General features: G+C 36.1%; 1 protein-coding gene across 2 annotated transcripts in view; it reads right to left on the reverse strand.

Moving 5' to 3' along the window:
• HECW1 (HECT, C2 and WW domain containing E3 ubiquitin protein ligase 1) overlaps positions 1-18,503 on the reverse strand; it is a 512,769-nt gene that overhangs the window by 80,907 nt on the left and 413,359 nt on the right. For both annotated transcript variants that reach the window (XM_066342679.1, XM_066342680.1), the window contains 3 exons: positions 10,319-10,439; positions 9,436-9,549; positions 8,456-8,608 (listed from right to left, as the gene is read on the reverse strand). In XM_066342679.1, the coding sequence (XP_066198776.1) occupies positions 8,456-8,608; positions 9,436-9,549; positions 10,319-10,439 (388 nt within the window). The remainder of the gene's footprint in view (positions 1-8,455; positions 8,609-9,435; positions 9,550-10,318; positions 10,440-18,503) is intronic.

Below are 18,503 nucleotides of genomic sequence, written 5' to 3' on the forward strand. Positions count from 1 at the left end.
CCGGAGCCTCTCTCTTAGTCTTTCCTTCCTGAATTAGTAGCCTGATGATCCAGCAATAGGGTTGCTGCTGCCTCTGCCTGGAGAGTAAGAGGCTCAAAGAGCTGGCAAGTCCCCACTCTATTCCCACTTAGCACAGGGCTCTGGGTAAGGCTCAATCAATCAGAGCTGCTAGTATATTCAGGTGTAACTTCGGCCCACACAAAGACCTCTGTCTCTGCCCTTCTGTCCGGGAACACAGGCGCCCACTCCTGGGGGAATCTCTCGCCCACTATCTGCGCTCCCTGACCAGGATATCCGGCCAGCCGCCTCTCACTCCTGGTGAGGCACCCTGCCCACATGGAAAAGTTCCAGCATAGGAAATTTCAATCCCACTCACTCCCCGCATGCTGCTTTTTTGGGTGCATAGAAACCTCAAGACTCTGGTTTCAGCCCACAGAAAGGCCTCTGACTCTGCCCCTCTGTCCGGGAACATGAGCACCCACTCCCAGGGGAATCTCTCGACCACTATCTGCACTCACCGACCAGGATATCAGGCCGGCTGCCTCTCACTCCGAGTGAGGCGCCCCGCCTGCATGGAAAAGTTCAAGCATAGGGAATTTTGATCCCACTCACTCCCCATGTGCTGCTTTTTGGGGCGCAGGGGTGACCCTGAGACTCTGGTTTCAGCCCATAGAAAGGCCTCTCACTCTGCCCCTCTGTCCAGTAACATGGGCGCCCGGGGCTCTAAGAGGAATCTCTCACCCACTATCTGCGCGCGCCAACCAGACATCGGGGTGGATGGCTGTCCCAAGTGCATTTCTTTGTCTAGGTTTGGTGCAAATGTTAGCTTGTGTTGACTGGGTTGCCACAAGCACAGTTTTTCCTCAGCTTGAATGTCTGTGCCACAGCCTGGTTCAGACGTTTGTGCCGCAGTCTGGTTCTATTCACACCTTGTGCCCACCTTAGTTCCCATACTCTCAGTTCCCAGTGAAAGCAGCCCTTATTTAGGTTAGTGAGGAAGGTGGAGTGTTTCTTCCTCCTTATTTCCTTTGGGGTTGATTATATATTTAGTCAATTTTTCGCTCAATTATACCTTCACTTTTAGTGTGGACCTTCTGGAGGCTCCAAGGATAAATTTTTCTGTCTCTGGTTGAAGATCTTGTGAATTTTGGGGGAGATTTATTGGTATCACTCCTTATGGTGCCATTTCTCTGATGTCTATACTAGAATATTATGAAAAATTTCATGCCACCAAATTTAACAATCTAGATGAAATGGATAAGTTTCTAGAACTATACAATCTTACTAGACTGAGTCAAAAGGAAGTGGAAAACCTAAATAGACTCATAAGCATGGAGAAAATAGAATTTTCAAAAACTTCCCTAAAAGTAAATTTCAGGACCAGATGGCTACATGAACAAATTCTACCAGAGAAGACTTGGTACCTATTCTTCTTAAAGTCTTCCAAAAAATAGAAGAAGCAATACTTTCAAATGTATGTTATGAAACAAACATAACTCTGATACCAAAATCTGGCAAAGAATACACAAAAAAAGAAAAGTACAGACCAATAGCTCTACTGAATACAAATGCAAAAATCCTTAAAGAAAATACTACTGGAGTGAAGTCAGAGAAATGGCACCATGAGGGGTGCTCCTGATATCTCCCCCTGAAATTTCAACAAATTTAATAACTAGAGACAGAAAAACAATCTCAGGAGCATCTGGAATACACATACACCAAACAAAAAGGTATGATTGGTTGGAATGGTGGCTGAATATATAATCCACTCTGAAGGATATAAGACAGAGAATGGAGTATTCTGCTTTCATCACTGACCTGAGGAAGGGCCAATTTCACTTGGAACTGAGAAGAAAGGAGGGCTGAGGGTGAGGGAAGAAGCTGGCCTACTGCAGATCAAACCAATGAAAGAGTGTGCCCGCAGCTCAGCCTGAGATTACGGAGGTGGAGCTAGCATAAGCGGCAGACTCTAGCAGAGATGGCTGAGCAGGTTGCCTGTGGAGTTCGGCACCAGAGTGGCTTTGGGCTTTGTTCACTTCCAGTCTGCGATTTCTGGCTGTGTGTGAGTGGCTCCACCTAGCGCCTCTGGCATGGTTGTGTGTGTCTGCAAACTGTCAGCAGTAGACTTCTGTGTGGGCTGTTTCTGTGTGGTCCTGGCTCTCCGACCAACAGCACAAAAATGAGCAAGGGCCAGGATGTCTAGGCCTGTTTGCATGGGGCACCTCTGCCAGCTGATAAAGGTTACAAAACACATTTCTGTGGATCAGACATTAGAGAGCACTGTGGAAGTGGTGGGGGCTGGGCTGTGGGCTTCCAAACAGGGCATTAGGGAGAAGCCTCTGGAGATCAGACCGGCAGAGTGCTGAGGCAAACTAGACATACCTGGAGACCCTTAGAAAGGAGGCTGACCAGCAATCAGCTCCCTGCCCTGTCTGCGTACACTGGAGGCTCTGGTTGACAAAGCCTTACCCAGAACTGTGCTTTGAGTGGACCTGGAGGAGGGACTTGGCAGCTCTTAGGGCCTCTTGCTCTGCAAGCAGTGGCTGAGCAACTTCCCAGCAGCTGATACAAGTTGCAAAGTGCATTCCCATGGAGCAGACCTCAGAGAGCATTGTGAAAGTTGTACGGGCTGGGCTGTGGGCTTCCAAACAGGGCACAAGGGTAAAAAGCATGGGGAGATTAGACTCACAGAGTGCTGAGGCATACTAGATATGGCTAGAGGCTCTCAGAAAGGCACCCTGCCCTGCCTGCTTACACTGGTGGTTCTGGTTGGCAAAGCCTTACCCAGAACTGTGCTTTGAGTGGGGCTGGAGAGGAGACTTGGCAGCTCTTAGAGCCTCTAGCTCCGCAAGCAGTAGCTGGGGCAACTTCACAGCTGGGACCCCAGGCTGCTGGTTCAGGAAGGAGAGACATGGGGAGAGGCACCGGGAAAACTGACTCTCCCATTGTCAGAGCCTGCAAACACTAACAAGCCCCCCCTACCAACAGAACTGAGGCTTGGCTTATGTCATAGCCATAGTGACACATTAATTGAAAATCTCTACTCAAGAGTGCCACAGGGGAAAACCTGGGGTACAGCACAACTGGCTAAAAAGAAAAAAGAAAAAAGAAAAAGTTAATCTCCCAAAACCAGAAAAAAATCACATTTTTATAACATTTTTCCATTTTTTTTCTTGTATTTTTCATCTTTTTTTCCCACTTTGGTCATTTTATTCTTTTTTCATCTTATTCTTTCCTTTTCATTTTGAACTTCATTACCCATAGGTGTCACATTTTCCATTCTTGTTTACTTTTTTTTTATGAGGGTTACATTCCAAATACCTTAAATCTTTTTTTAAAATTCTTTTTTTCTTCTTTTCTCTTTAACTTTTTCTCTCATTTGATAATCATTCACAAACAAATTATTTTATTCTGGATTCAAGTTTTTTCTTTGTGGCATTTTGTTTTTTTTTACTTCAGTTTTTTAATCTCTTTGTCATTTCCCCCCAGCTCTGGCTCTCCATTCTATGTAGCTTTTGTTCCACCTAGTAAAATAGAATTTTAATTTTTTTCACTATATTATTTCAATTTTTTCTTTTTTCTTCTTTTCTCTTTCACTTTTTCTTTCATTTGATTATCATTTACAAACAAATTATTTTATTCTGGATTCAAATTTTTTCTTTGTGGCATTTTGTGTGTTTTTTACTTCATTTTTAAAAATCTCTTTGTCATTTCTCCCCAACTCTGGCTCTCCATTCTATGTAGCTTTTGTTCCATCTAGTAGAATAAAATTTTAATCTTTTTCACTGTATTTTTTCAATTTTTTCTTTTTCTTATCTCTTATTAGTGTTATTAACAATACCACTCTCAAATGCCAGTAAGGAAAAATAAATCAAATATCATGGATACAAAAGACAGAGATGTAGCTCAAATAGATGAGGAAATGTCTATAGAAAAAAATTTTAATTGCTTGGAAAGCTTAGAGTTAAATGACAGAGAATTAAAAATTGAAGTCCTAAAAATACTCAGGGAAATACAAGAAAGCATGGAAAGGCAGAGAGCTCAAAAAACAATTCAATAAAGAAAAAGAATATATCATCAAGGAAATTGAAACTATGAAAATGAATCAAACAGAGATGAAAAACTCAACCCACGAACTGAAAAATGAGGTAACAAGTTTAGCTAATACAATGGCCAGATAGAGGAGAGAATTAGTGACATAGAAGACAGGCAACTAGAGACACTACAGAGAGAAGAGGAGAGAGATTCACAAATTAAAAAAAAATGAGAAAGCCCTACAGGAATTGTCTGACTCCATCAGAAAAAGCAACATAAGAATAATGGGTATATCAGAAGGAGAAGAGAGAGAACATGAAATGGAGAACATATTCAAACAAATAATAGACGAGAACTTCCCAAGCCCATGGAAAGAATTAGAGCCTCGAACTCAGGAAGCAAATAGAACACCAAGTTATCTTAACCCAAACTAATCTACTCCAAGGACATCATAATGAAATTATCACAAACCAATGACAAAGAAAAAATCCACAAGGCAGCCAGGGAAAAGAAGAATACAACATATAAAGGAAGGCCCATTAGGTTATCATCATATTTTTCAGCAGAGACTCTACAAGCCAAAAGAGAGTCAACCCCAATATTTAAATTCTAAATGAGAGGAAGTTCCAGCCAAAAATACTATATCCATCAAAGCTATCCTTCAAATACAAAGAATAAAAACATTCAAAGATATAGAAAAGATGAGGGACTTTATCACTAGAAAACCCCCACTTCAGGAAATACTAAAAGGGTTTATCAGACCAGATACAAAGAACAAAACAAATCAAAACTACAAGTAAAAGCTCCATCAAGATCACAATAAAAACAAGATTAATCTGTGACAACAAAAACAAAAGAGGGAAGAGGACAAAGATTAACAGTTGCAAAGGAGAATGGAGTGTAGAAGCACTCATGAGATAATGTACTACAATGAACATGATATGTATCCTTTATATTACTCAGTGGTAACCACCTCTGAAAAAATCACCATAGACACACATGGCTAAAAAAAAAAGAAACAAAGGAAAGAAGTATAAAATACAACCAAACAAAAACAAATAATAGAAAAACAAAAGAGAGAACCAAACAAGATATGGAGTTGTCAGAAAGCAATATATAAAATGGCAATTGGAAACCCTCAAGTGTCAATAATTACACTAAATGTAAATGAATTGAACTCACCAATAAAGACAAAGTAGCAAAATGGATTAAAAAAGAAAATCAACTATATGCTGCCTTCAAGAAACACATCTAAGCTACAAGGATAAAAACAGATTCAAAGTGAAAGGTTGGAAAACAATTCTCTAAGCAAATAACATCCAAAGGAAAACAGGTAGCCACACTCATATCTAACAATGCTGACTATAAGACACTAAAGGTAATCAGAGACAAAGGTGGTCATTTCATAATGATAAAGGAAACATTGAATCAAGAAGACATAACACTTCTTAATATATTATATGTAAACCAAACAAAGGAGCACCAAAATATATTTACTAACTGACCTAAAAACAAAAACTGACAAAAATACAATCATACTTGGAGACCTCAATACACCACTGACGGCTCTAGATTGTTCATCCAAACAGAAAATCAATAAAGAAATATCGGCCTTAAATGATACACTAGAACAATTTGATATGATAGACATCTACAGGACATTTCATTCCAAAGTGCCAGAGTATACATTTTTCTCCAGAGTACATGGTATATTCTCAAGAATTGACCATATGTTGGGCTACAAAACTAACATGAACAAATTCAGAAAGATTGAAATTATACCAAGTATAATTTCTGACCATAAAGCTTTGAAGCTAGAATTCAACTGCAAAAAAGAAGTAAAAAACCCCACAAAAATGTGGAAATTAAACAACATACTTCTAAAAAATAAGTGGGTCAAGGAAGAAGTAAAAGAAGAGATCAAAAGATACATACAGACAAATGAAAAGGACAATACAACATATCAGAATCTCTGGGATGCAGCAGAAGCAGTAATAAGAGGGAAGTTCTTATCACTATAGGCCTATGTGAACAAACAAGAGAGAGCCCAAGTAAACTTCACACCTTAAGAAACTAGAAAAAGAAGAACAAATGCAACCCAAAACCATCAGAAGAAAGAAAATAATAAAAATCAGAGTAGAAATAAATGAAACAGAGAACAGAAAAACTATAGAAAAAAATCAATAAAACAAGGATCTGGTTCTTTGAAAAGATCAAAAAAAATTGACAAACCCTTGGCAAGACGTACTAAGGAAAAAAAAGGAAGAACTCATATAAACAAAATTCAAAATGAAAGAGGAGAAATCACCACAGATATACAAAGAATTATTGTTGAATATTATTAAAAAACTATATGCCACCAAATTTAACCATCTAGAACAGGGGTCTCAAACTCGCGGCCCGTGAACAATTTTGTGCGGCCCACAGACTAATCCATGAAGTTAACTGATCTAGAAGAAATGGATAAATTCCTAGAACAATGCAATCTTCCTAGTCTGAGTCATGAAGAAGTAGAAAGCCTAAACAAACCCATAAACAGGGAGGAAATAGCAAAAACTATCAAAAACCTTCCAAAAAATAGAAGTCCAGGGCCAGATGGCTATGCTAGTGAATTCTATCAAACATTCAAAGATTTAATTCCTATTCTACTCAAAGCCTTCCAAAAAATTGAAGAAGAAGCAATACTTTTAAACACATTTTATGAGGCCAACATAACCCTCATACCAAAACCTGGCAAGGACAACACAAAGAAAAAACTACACACCAATATCTCTAATGAATACAGATGCTAAAATATTAAACAAAATACTAGCAAATCAAATACAATACATTAAAAAATAATTCATCATGATCAATTTGTATTCATCCCTGAAACACAAGGATGGTGCAACATACATAAAACAGTTAACGTAATACACCATATCAACAAAACAAAGAACAAAAACCATATGATCCTATCAACAGATGGAGAAAAGGCATTCAATAAAATACAATACCATTTTATGTTTAAAACACTCAACAAAATGGGTATAAAAGGAAAATATCTCAACATAATAAAGGCCATTTATGACAAACTATCAGCTAACATCATCTTAAATGGCATAAAACTGAGGACTTTTTTTCTAAAATCAGGAACAAGACAAGGCTGTCCATTTTTTCCACTCTTATTCAACGTGGTACTGGAAGTTCTAGCCAGAGCAATCAGACAAGAGAAAGAAATAAAAAGCATTGGAAAGAAGAAGTAAAATTTTTACTTTTTGCAGATGATATGCTCCTATACATCAAAACCCAACCCCCAAAGACTCCACAAAAAGACAATTAGAAACAATAAACCAATACAGTATGGTCTCAGGATACAAAATTAATATACAGAAATCTATTGCCTTCTTATATGCCAACAATAAAACATCAGAAAACGAACTCAAAAAAATAATCCCCTTCATGGTTGCAACAACAACAACAAAATACCTATGAATAAACATAACAAAGAATGTAAAGTACCTATATAATGAAAATTACAAAGCATTGTTAAGGGAAATTGAAAAAGATACAATAAAATGGAAAAACATTCCTTTTTCTTGGATAGTTAGAATAAATATAGTCAAAATGACCATATTAACAAAAGCAATATACAAATTTAATGCAATTTGCATCAAAATTCCAATGTCATTTTTTAAAGAAATGGAACAAAAAATTATCTGGTTTATATGGAACTATCAAAAACCCTAAATAGCCAAAGTAATTCTTAGGAAAAAGAATGAAGCTGGAGGCATTACAATACCTGACTTCAAATTGTAGTATAGAGCCACGATAATCAAAACAGCATGGTATTGGCAGAAAAATAGACACTCAGACCAATGGAACAGAATAGAAAGCCCAGAAATAAAACCACATATAGATGGTCAAACAATCTTTGGTAAAGAGGCCAACAACACACAATGAAGAAAAGAAAGCCTCTACAATAAATGATGCTGGGAAAACTGGAAAGTCACATGCAAAAGAATGAAACTCAACTTTTTAAATCTATTGGTCCAAAAGCGTCCAAATGTCAAAGAATTTCAAACCCATGTATATCTCCAAAAAACCTATACTGTGGTCTTAAAATTTTAGTAAAATTATCAATATCCAGGATCTATGTCTACTTACCTTAGTGTCTCCTCAGAAGGCAATTACTGTTTCTTACATCAATTTGCAGTTGGCAATATATATGCTGTGTTTTTTAGTAATTTATTTTGTATTTAGAAAGAAGACTAACAGAAAGTCTTCCTTCTAGTGCTTTGTTATTCATTCTCATCATTCTGCATTCTATCAGTCTCTATACAGTGTTCTAAACACAGTGGTCCTTGATAAATGCTGCTGTTTTCTGACCAAGAAAGACTAAAACTTTTAAATATAATAAAGCAAAAATTCTATACCTTACCATTCTAGATGATTTTCCACAAACGCAGACATGGGACTGATCTGCACCGTGTAAGTATCATTTGCAGAATATTCAAAGAGTCCATAGTAAGGGTTGAAGAGTTCCTGAGACAAAAGGAAGAAGAACTCTCGCGAAGGACCACTGTAATCCAGGCTGCAAAGGAAGCAGAGGCCCAGGAACCTATTATGCAGGAGGTAGGGAACCTGCCTCTATCTTGGTGCTAGTGTACTCTTTCAGAGTCAGTACTATGGAATGTCAAGAGCATTCTTGGCTCTTTAGAGTGGATTTCAATGTAAGTATTAATTTGCTATAGAAAATAAGAATGTGGTCATTGGTTTTGGGAAGTTCTTATTGTACTTAGATGACCATGAATAAACTTTTATGGCAATGGTCCTTAACCTTTTTGTTTGATCATATAACATCTATTGGGTAAAACACACAGCTGGCCCATTAAAAACAAGAACTTTGCTGGGAAAGGCACAAGAGAATGACAGTGTTCATGCATGCATCTGTGTATATGTGCGAATTGAAAAGCTTCCAAGTTCATTCTGATGTGCCCTCCTAGGTGGACTTACCCTCTATGTTTGAGATGATTTTCTATGAAACCATTGAAATTATAGAAAAAATATTGTTGTGTAGTTGTATATGTGTACTTTAGGAGGAAGAGGTTTTTGATCAGCTACTCAGAAATGTACATCAACTGAAAAAGTAAAGGTCCAGTAGTTTAGAGCTATAATTTTGGTTTATGCTTTGACTCTGTACCTTAGACTCTAGTACCTGTCAATAATCTTAGGCTTTAAATAACATGAAATCTAAAGCTTAGCAATACCTGTAGAAAGACCTCCCAGAAGGATATGATCAGAATCACCTTGGGGCAAAGGCTTAGAGCCACCCTGCTTCTTCTTGAGAAAAATCACCCAAGATCCAGGGGCTCTGGTCCACCACATTGAGATGTCTGAATAAAACTACTGGTGCCTCACCCCTCTTCTCCAACAAAGGTGACATAAAGCTTGTTTCGCTGGAGTTCTTTCCGGGAATAGGCCATAACCTGATTGAAGGTTCCTTCCAATAAGTGATCCCGACGAATGATAAGTCTAGGAAGGAGTAGAAGCTACATCAGTGGTGAGTAGAGGCTTGAAGCTCTGCTCTTAGAGAATGTTCTAGGTGAATGGTGGGTGCCCAGGTCTCACTCCCCAACCTCTCCAATGACACAGTTAAGCAAAGGACTTTCTAAAAACACTCATTTCAAAACATTGACAGCACAAGGACAATGTGTATGCTATTATAATTGGACATATTCCATTCTATTGGACTACTTTTTAGATTTTTAAATCAGTTCCAAAAAGGATCTCTTCAATTGGATTCCTGAGTTTGGGTTCGACTTTTCAAGATGAAAATCATAAACCCAGAAAGAAAAAGAAACACACAACACTTTACTTAGACTTCTATTACAAAGTTACAAAGAGCCCATAATTGACTCTTAATTTGACTAAATAATTAAATTTGTGTCAAGAATAAGTATAGGTAAATCAAGATTTTAAAATTTAGTTTCACATTCCTTGTTTTCTGAAAAGGTCTATCATTTATTTTACATATGCTTTTGTCTGAAATTTATTGTCCTTTTTATCTGGCCCTTATCTTCCCTTCCCTTCTGCTTCCCTTCTGCCTCCTCTTCAATTTCTTAATTATCTTTTTTCTTTCTTCTCTTCATAATTATTTTTCTTCCTTTCTACAATGAACTTAACATAATGTTTCCACACCATGGTATCCAATCTCAAAAACATAAATCTGACAAAGGTATAGGGGAGGAAAAGATAGAAAGAGCTATCATATGAATTCAGTACCAAGCACTAGAGCACTCACTTAATTTTCCCTGGACCTTGACCAAATCCTTTGGCTTCCAATTTTCGGTAGAAATTACGTAGCTTGGCCTCAAAATCTCTTCGGTAGGGTGAAGGGGCTCTTGCACTAGCTCTCTGTAAACCTGTGGAGAGAAGTACATAGGATGAGTGTAGGTCAACACTTTATCAAAGAACAATTACACAGAGCAGCAGTAGGGAAAGGGCCAACCAAAGGCACATTACTGTGTCTTCATATTTTTCTCCTCCAAGAAGTTACCTTAATTTCTATCACTCTCTCAGTTACTTTTATAATAAATAGAAATATAGTCATCCCTTACCATATCATGGTTCACTTTTTGCAATCTCACTGTATTGCGGATTTTTAAATTGTATATATCTAATTTTGCATCATGGATGTTTCACTATATCAGGGGATTTTGTGGTATATGATTTTTATATATTTATTATTTTAATTATTTTTGTAGTAAAATAAGCATTTTCTATCCTAAAAAACTAAAAACAACATAAAAAACATAAAATATTAATTAAAACATATTAAAAAATATTAAATCAAAATAAAGCCTTAAACTATATATAAATAATAAAGTAAATATGAGGTGCTGCTTTTGGGTTTTCACCTATCGTGGGGGATTCTTGAAACCTAACCCACATGATAGAAGAGGGACCACTGTAAGATAATAAAGAAAAAAAATTCTGATGACAATAAATATTTATGTCTTTCACTCCATTTCAAATTATATTTCTCTTAAAAATACCTTGATGAGCATATTCCTTGACTTACTTGTACTGATATAATCGAATACAACATAAACCAAACTAGATCAAACTTTTCTTGTGCCCTGGCTGGTTGGCTCAGTGGTAGAGCATAGGCCTGGCGTGTGGAAGTCTGGGGTTCAATTCCCAGCCAGGGCACACAGGAGAAGTGCCCATCTACTTCTACACCCATCCTCCTCTTCTTTCTGTCTCTTTCTTCCCCTCCCACAGCTAAGGCTCCACTGGAGCAAAGTTGACCCAGGGTGCTGAAAATGGCTCCATGGCCTCTGCCTCAGGCACTAGAATGGCTCCAGTTGCAACAACATAATGACCCAGATGGAGTATTGCCCCCTAGTGGGTTTACTGGGTGGATCTTGATCAAGGGTATGCAGGAGTCTATCTGTTTGCTTCTCACTTCAGAAAAATGAAAAAAATTAAAAACAAACAAAACCCAAAAAACTTTTCTTGTATGTCACTATATTATAAGAAGTGATTCTAAGTCTAATGAAGCAACTGTAATATATGTATATGTTGTATTTCTTTTCCTTTTTATTTATTCATTTTTTTATTTAGACAATTAAATTTAACAGGGCAAAATTGGTCAACCAGAGTACATAGATTTAGAGAAAATATCTCCACATCATCTCAACAGTCGATTTTCTGTATTCCCATCACCCAAAGTCAAATCATCCTCCATCAGTCAATATTTTGTTTCTCTTTAAGCCCCTCCCTCTCCTCCACTTCATTACCCTCTCCTCCCTTCTCCCTCCGGTAACCACTGCATTCTTATTTATGTCTGTGAGTCTCAATTTTGTGATCCACTTATGTACAGTTCTTAGCTTTTTCTGATTTACTTATTTCACTCACTATAATGTTATCAAGTTTCATCCATGTTGTCGTAAATAATACTGTCATCATTTCTTATGGCTAACATTCCATAGTATATATGTACCACATCTTCTTTATCCAATCCTCTATTGAAGGGAATTTCAGCTGTTTCTATGTCTTGGCCACCATGAAAAATGCTACAAAGAACATGGGGGTGCATGTGTCTTTATGTACCCATATTTTCAAGTTTGGGGGGTATATACCCAGTAGAGGGATTGCTGGGTCATATGGTAATTCTAGTCTTAATTTTTTGAGGAATCACCATATTTTCTTCCATAATGGTTGGACTAATTTTTATTCCCACCAACAGTGAATGAGTATTTCTTTTTTACTGCAGCCTTTCCAGCTCTTGTTATTACCTATCTTGTTGATAATAGCTAATCTAACAGGTATCAGGTGGTATCTCATTGCAGTTTTGATTTGCATTTCTCTAACAGCTAGTGAAGATGAGCATTTTTTCATTTATCTATTGGTCATTTGTATTTCTTCTTGAGAGAAGTGTCTGCTCATGTCCTCTTCCCATTTTTTTTATTGGATTGTTTGCTTGTTTGTTGCTGAGTTTTGTGAGTTCTTTATATATTTTAGATATTAGCCCTTATCTGAGCTGTTGTTTGAAAATATCATCTCCCATTTAGTTGGCTGTCAATTTCTTTTGCTGTGCAGAAGCTTCTTAGTTTGATGTAGTAACATTTATTTGTCTTTACCTTTACTTCCCTTGCCTTTGGGGTCAAATCCATAAAATGTTCTCTACTGCCAAGGTCCATGAGTTTAGTACCTATGTTTTCTTCTATGTAATTTATTATTTCAGAAATTATATTTAGGTTTTTGACCCATTTTGAATTAATTTTTGTACAAGAAGACAAACAGTAGTCAAGTTTTGTTCTTTGGCATGTGGCTGTCCAATTTTCCCAGCACATTTACTAAAGAGGTTTTCTTTTCTTCATTGTGTGTTTTTGACTTCTTTAGCAAAGATGATTTGATTGTATATATGTGGTTTTATTCCTGGGCTCTTTATTCTGTTCCATTGGTCTGTGTGTCTATTTTTCTGCCAATATGATGCTGTTTTGATTATTGTGGCTCTATAGTATAATTTGAAGTAAGGTATTGCAATGCTTTCAGCTTCGTTTTTTTCCTTAGGATTACTTTGGCTATTTGAGTTTTTTTATGGTTCCATATAAACCTGATAGGTTTTTGTTCCTTTTTTTTTTTTTTTTTTTACAAAAATTGACGTTGGAATTTTGATGAGATTTGCATTAAATTTTTATATTGCTTTGGGTAATATGGCCATTTTAACTATCTTTATTCTTCTTATCCACAAACAAAAAATATTTTTCCATTTCATTGTGTCTTTTTCAATTATCTTTAATGAAGCTTTGTAGTTTTCAGTATGTAGGTCCTTTACATTCTTTGTTATATTTATTCCTAGGTATTTTACTTTTTTGTTGCAATTGTAAAAGGGATTATTATTTTTCTTTTTCTATAATTTCATTGTTGGCATAAGAAGCAATAGACTTCTGTATATTAATTTTGTATCCTGTGACCGTACTGTAATGGTTTATTGTTTCTAATAGCCTTTCTGTGGAGTCTTTGGGGTTTTCTATATACAGGATCATATCATTTGAAAAAAGTGAAACCTTTACTTCTTCTTTCCCAATATGAATGCTGTTTATTTCTTTCTCTTGTCTGATTGCTCTGGCTAGAACTTCCAGCACTATGTTGAATAGGAGTGAAGAGAGTGGGAAGCTTTGATTTCTTGATTTTAGAGGAAAAGTTTTCAGTATTTTACCATTTAGTATGGTGTTAGGTGATAATTTGTTATAAATGGCCTTTATTAGATTATGGTATTTTCCTTCTATATCCATTTTGTTTAGTGTTTTAAACATAAAACGTTGTTGTATTTTATCAAATGCCTTTTCTGCATCTATTGATAGGATCATATGGTTTTTGTTTTTTTGTTTTGTTGATATGGTGTATTACATTAAATGTTTTATGTATGTTGCACCATCCTGTGTTTCGGGGATGAATCCCACTTGATCATGATGAATTATTTTTTTAATGTGTTGTACTCGACTTGCTACAATTTTGTTTGGAATTTTGCATCTGTATTCATTAGAGATATTGGTGTGTAGTTTTCTTTTTTTGTGTTGTCCTTGCCAGGTTTTGGTATAAGAGTTATGTCGGCCTCATAAAATGTGCTTGGAAGTATTGCTTCTTCAAGTTTTTAGAAGACTTTGAGAAGGATAGGAATCAAATCCGCTTTGAATGATTGGTAGAATTCATTAGTATAACCCCCTGGCCCCAGACATTATTTTTGGGAACATTTTTGATCATTGTTTTTATTTCCTCCCTGCTTATGCATCTAGTTAGGCTTTCTACTTCTTTGTGATTTAGTCTAGGAAGATTGTATTGTTCTAGGAGTTTATCCATTTCTTCTAGATTGTTGAATTTGGTGGTATATAGTTTTTCATAGTATTCTACAATAATCCTTTGTATATGTACGATATATATGGTAATTTCTCTTTTCTTTTGAATTTTGTTGATATAAGTTCTTTCTCTTGTTTTCTTAGCGAGTCTTGCCAGGGATTTGTCAATTTTGTTAATCTTTTCAAAGAACCATCTCTTTGTTGTATTGATTTTTTCTATCGTTTTTCTGTTCTCTATTTCATTTATTTCTGCTCTGATTTTTATTATTTCCTTTCTTCTGCTGGTTTTGGGTTGCCTTTGTTCTTTTTTTTTCCTAGTTCCTTAAGATGTGACATTACATTGTTTACTTAGGCTCTCTCTTGTTTTTTCATATAAGCCTGTATGTAGTGACATGAACTTCCTTCTTATTACTGCTTTTGCTGCATCCCATAGATTCTGATATGTTGTATTGCCATCTTTTGATGTTTTCTTTTATTTCTTCTTTGACCCAGTTATTTTTTTTTATAAGTATGTTGTTTAATTTCCACATTTTGTGGGCTTGCTTACTTCTCTTTTGCACTTGAATTCTAGTTTCCAAGCTTTATGGTCAGAGAATATGCTGGTATAATTTCAATCTTTCTAACTTTGTTGATGTTAGTTTTATGACCCAGCATATAGTCTATTCTTGAGAATGTTTCATGTACACTGGAGAAAAATGTATGCTGTGATGTTTTGGGATGAAATGTCCTATAGATGTCTATTATGTCAATTTGTTCTAGTAATTCATTTAAAGCTGAGATTTCTTTATTGATTTTCTGTTTGGATGAATGATATAAAGCCACCAACAGTATATTGAGGTCTCCAAGTATAATGATATTTTTCTCAGTTTGTATTTTTAGATCAGTTAGTAGATGTATTATATATTTTGTTGCTCCTTCGTTTGGTGCATATATATATACAGAAGTGTTATATATTCTTGATGCAATGTCCCCTTTATCATTATGAAATGTCTATCTTTGTCTCTGGTTACCTTTGCTGTCTTGTAGTCAGCATTGTCAGATATGAGTATGGCTACACCTGCTTGTCTTTGGATATTATTTTCTTGGAGAATCATTTTCCAACCTTTCACTTTGAATCTATTTTTATCCTTGTAGCTTAGATATGCCGGGAAATGGTCCTGCTACCCATTCTTGGTTCTTGCCTCTATCTCAGCTTCTTCAACCCAGACTCTCTCCTATTCTCCTGGCTCCGGCTCCAAGACAAAGCCTGTGCCAACAGTGTCTCCCTCCTTCAGGTCTATGAGGAAAAAGAAAGACTCAGTCCTTTGGCTTGTTTTTTGTTCTGTGAGTAGATTCTATCTTTGGGCCACCTTCATGCATAACCATAACTTTGTCTATCTGGTGTGTATATATTTAAAGTTCATCTGAGGTTTTCCCTCTGTGTATAGTTGTAGAATTTGTTAAAATTTAAAAGGAAGAGATCAGAAGTGTCTTTCACTCCACCATTTCTGACATCTACCTATGTTGTATTTCTAAGTACTGTATTTCTCATGCATGAGACACACCCTTTTCCAAAAATTTGGGGTCTAAAAACTGGGTGTATCTTATACAGTGGTTGTAGATTTTTTTACTTGTATCTCCTGCATTTTCATGCTTGTTTTTGCACTCATTGTTGAAGACAGTGATTTGTCATCAGACACAGATGAGGACAAGCTAATGGATGGGAGTTTTGATAGTGATGAGGAGTTGTATGAATTTATTTTTTTGTGACAGACAGAGAGAGGGACAGATAGGGACAGACAGACAGGAAGAGAGAAATGAAAAGCATCAATTCCTCATTGCAGCACCTTAATTGTTCATTGATTGCTTTCTCATATGTGCCTTGACTGGGAGGCTACAGCAGACCAAGTGATTTCTTGTTGAAGCCAGCGACCTTGGGCTCAAGCTGGTGAGCTTCACTCCAACCAGATGAGCCCACACTCAAGGTGGCAAACTCGGGGTTTCAAACCTTGGTCCTCCATATCCAAGTCCAACACTCTATCCACTGCGCCACTGCCTGGTCAGGCACGAGGTGTATAAATTTTATAATGAATAAAACTTGAGTTCAATAACTTTATGTAATACTTTTTTTTTTCAAATTTTGGGCCTGAAAATTAAGGTGTGTTTTATTCATGGGCTCATCTTATACCTGGGAAAACATGGTATATGTATATGTTGTATTTCAATATTTAAGTATATTAATATTAATGCTAAAATAAACATACCTGTTCATTAGGGTTCAAAGAATTTAGGATTTTATATTATATATAGCCTTGAATCATATAAGCAAAATTAATAATAATAACTCCTTGACTATATCCAGAGGAGAGTTTTTATTAATCACCTAAAGTGCTTTGTAAATAAATGCTTTATTATTTTATACATCTTCTAATGAAAAAATGGAATAGAAAAAATGAGTCTCCTTCAAATTTTATAGAAGTCCAGAATCATAGTTTTTACTTATTAGTTACTATTCCAGGTATTAAATTTAGAATATAATTACTAGTTGAAATGATTCACATCCATGAAGGAAAAGGACTTAGTTCTCTGAGATCTCAGAACACTCTAGCCAGGTTCAGGAAGGCATCCCTCAGGAAGAACTAAAGAATACATAAGCAAGAATGAGACTGAATAAGTCAAAAAAGGCTTCAACTTAAGTAGAAGAGGTAAGTTGGGAGAAAAAGAGCAGTTTAGGTAGAGGATCAGCATGTGCAAAGACACTGTGGCAGAACATAAAGTGGTAATCCAGGCACTGGCCAGGTAGCTCAGTTGGTTGAGTGTCTTACTGATATACTATTAAGGTTGCACATTTGATCCTCTGTCAGAGCACATACAAGAATCAACCAATGAATTCAGGAATAATTGGCACAACAAATCAACATTTCTCCCTCATCACTAATAATAATAATAATAATAATAATAATAGTAATAATAAGGCAGTACTCCAGTTTATCTGGAGGATAAGTGCAAAAACAAGAATGATCAAACAAGATAAGGTATACTGTGTTAAGCAATTTTGTTTAATACTAAGCACAATAGGAAGCCACTGCATTGGGACTGACGATGTGACTTGAATTATTAAAAAAAAATTCTTTCTGCAGTAGAGAGAAAAAATTGGAGATGGTGAGAGTGGATTTAGACAGCCTAATTGGACTAGGGTGCTGTTAGTGGAGATAAAAAGTAGATAGAGTGAAGATGTGTTTAGGAGACTATGAATTAGATAAGATGGTGAGGGAGAGGTGGGTTTCAGATTTTGTCACTGAAGGTTTTGGTGAAATTCATTCAGATGGGGAAAAATGAAAAAACACATTTGTGAGAAATAACTTAGGTTTTTTTTACAATCTTTTCTTTAAATTTAGAAAATTAAATTTAATGGGGTGACATTGAACAATAAGAGTACATAGGTTTCAGGTAAACACCTCTATAGCATTTGAACTGTTGATTGTGCTGTGTGTTCATCACCCAAAATCAAATAATTTTCCATCACTGTACATTTTTTTCTCTATATTCCCCATGCCCACCCCCCCATGGTAACCACATCACTTATATCTATGTCCATGAGTCTTAGTTTTATATACTACCTATGTGTGAGATCAAATAATTCTTAGTTTTTTCTAATTTATTCATTTCACTCAGTATAATGCTTTCAAGGTCCATCCATGTTGTCATAAATAGCAATATGTCATCATTTTTTTTTGGCTGAGTAGTACTGCATTATATATATGCACCCCATCTTCTTTATCCTCTATCGAGGAACACTTTGGTTGTTTCATGTCTTGACAACTGTGAATAATTCTGCATTGAAAATGAGGGTACATGAGTCTTTGTGTACTAAAGTTTCAAATTTTTTTGGTAGGTACTCAGTAGAGGATTTCTGGATCATATGGTAGTTCTATTCTTAATTTTTTTAGGAACCACCATACTTTCTTACATAATGGCTGTACCAATTTATATTCCCACCAGCAGTGAATGAGGGTTCTTTTATTCCACAACCTCTCTAACACTTGTTATTATCTGTGTTGTTGATCACAAACAATCTAACAGGTATGAGTGGCATCTCATTGGAATTTTGATTTACATTACTCTAATAGCTAGTGAAGATGA

The sequence above is a fragment of the Saccopteryx leptura genome, chromosome 6 (genome assembly GCF_036850995.1).
Source record: "Saccopteryx leptura isolate mSacLep1 chromosome 6, mSacLep1_pri_phased_curated, whole genome shotgun sequence".
In the NCBI taxonomy this organism is placed as follows: Eukaryota; Metazoa; Chordata; class Mammalia; order Chiroptera; family Emballonuridae; genus Saccopteryx; species Saccopteryx leptura.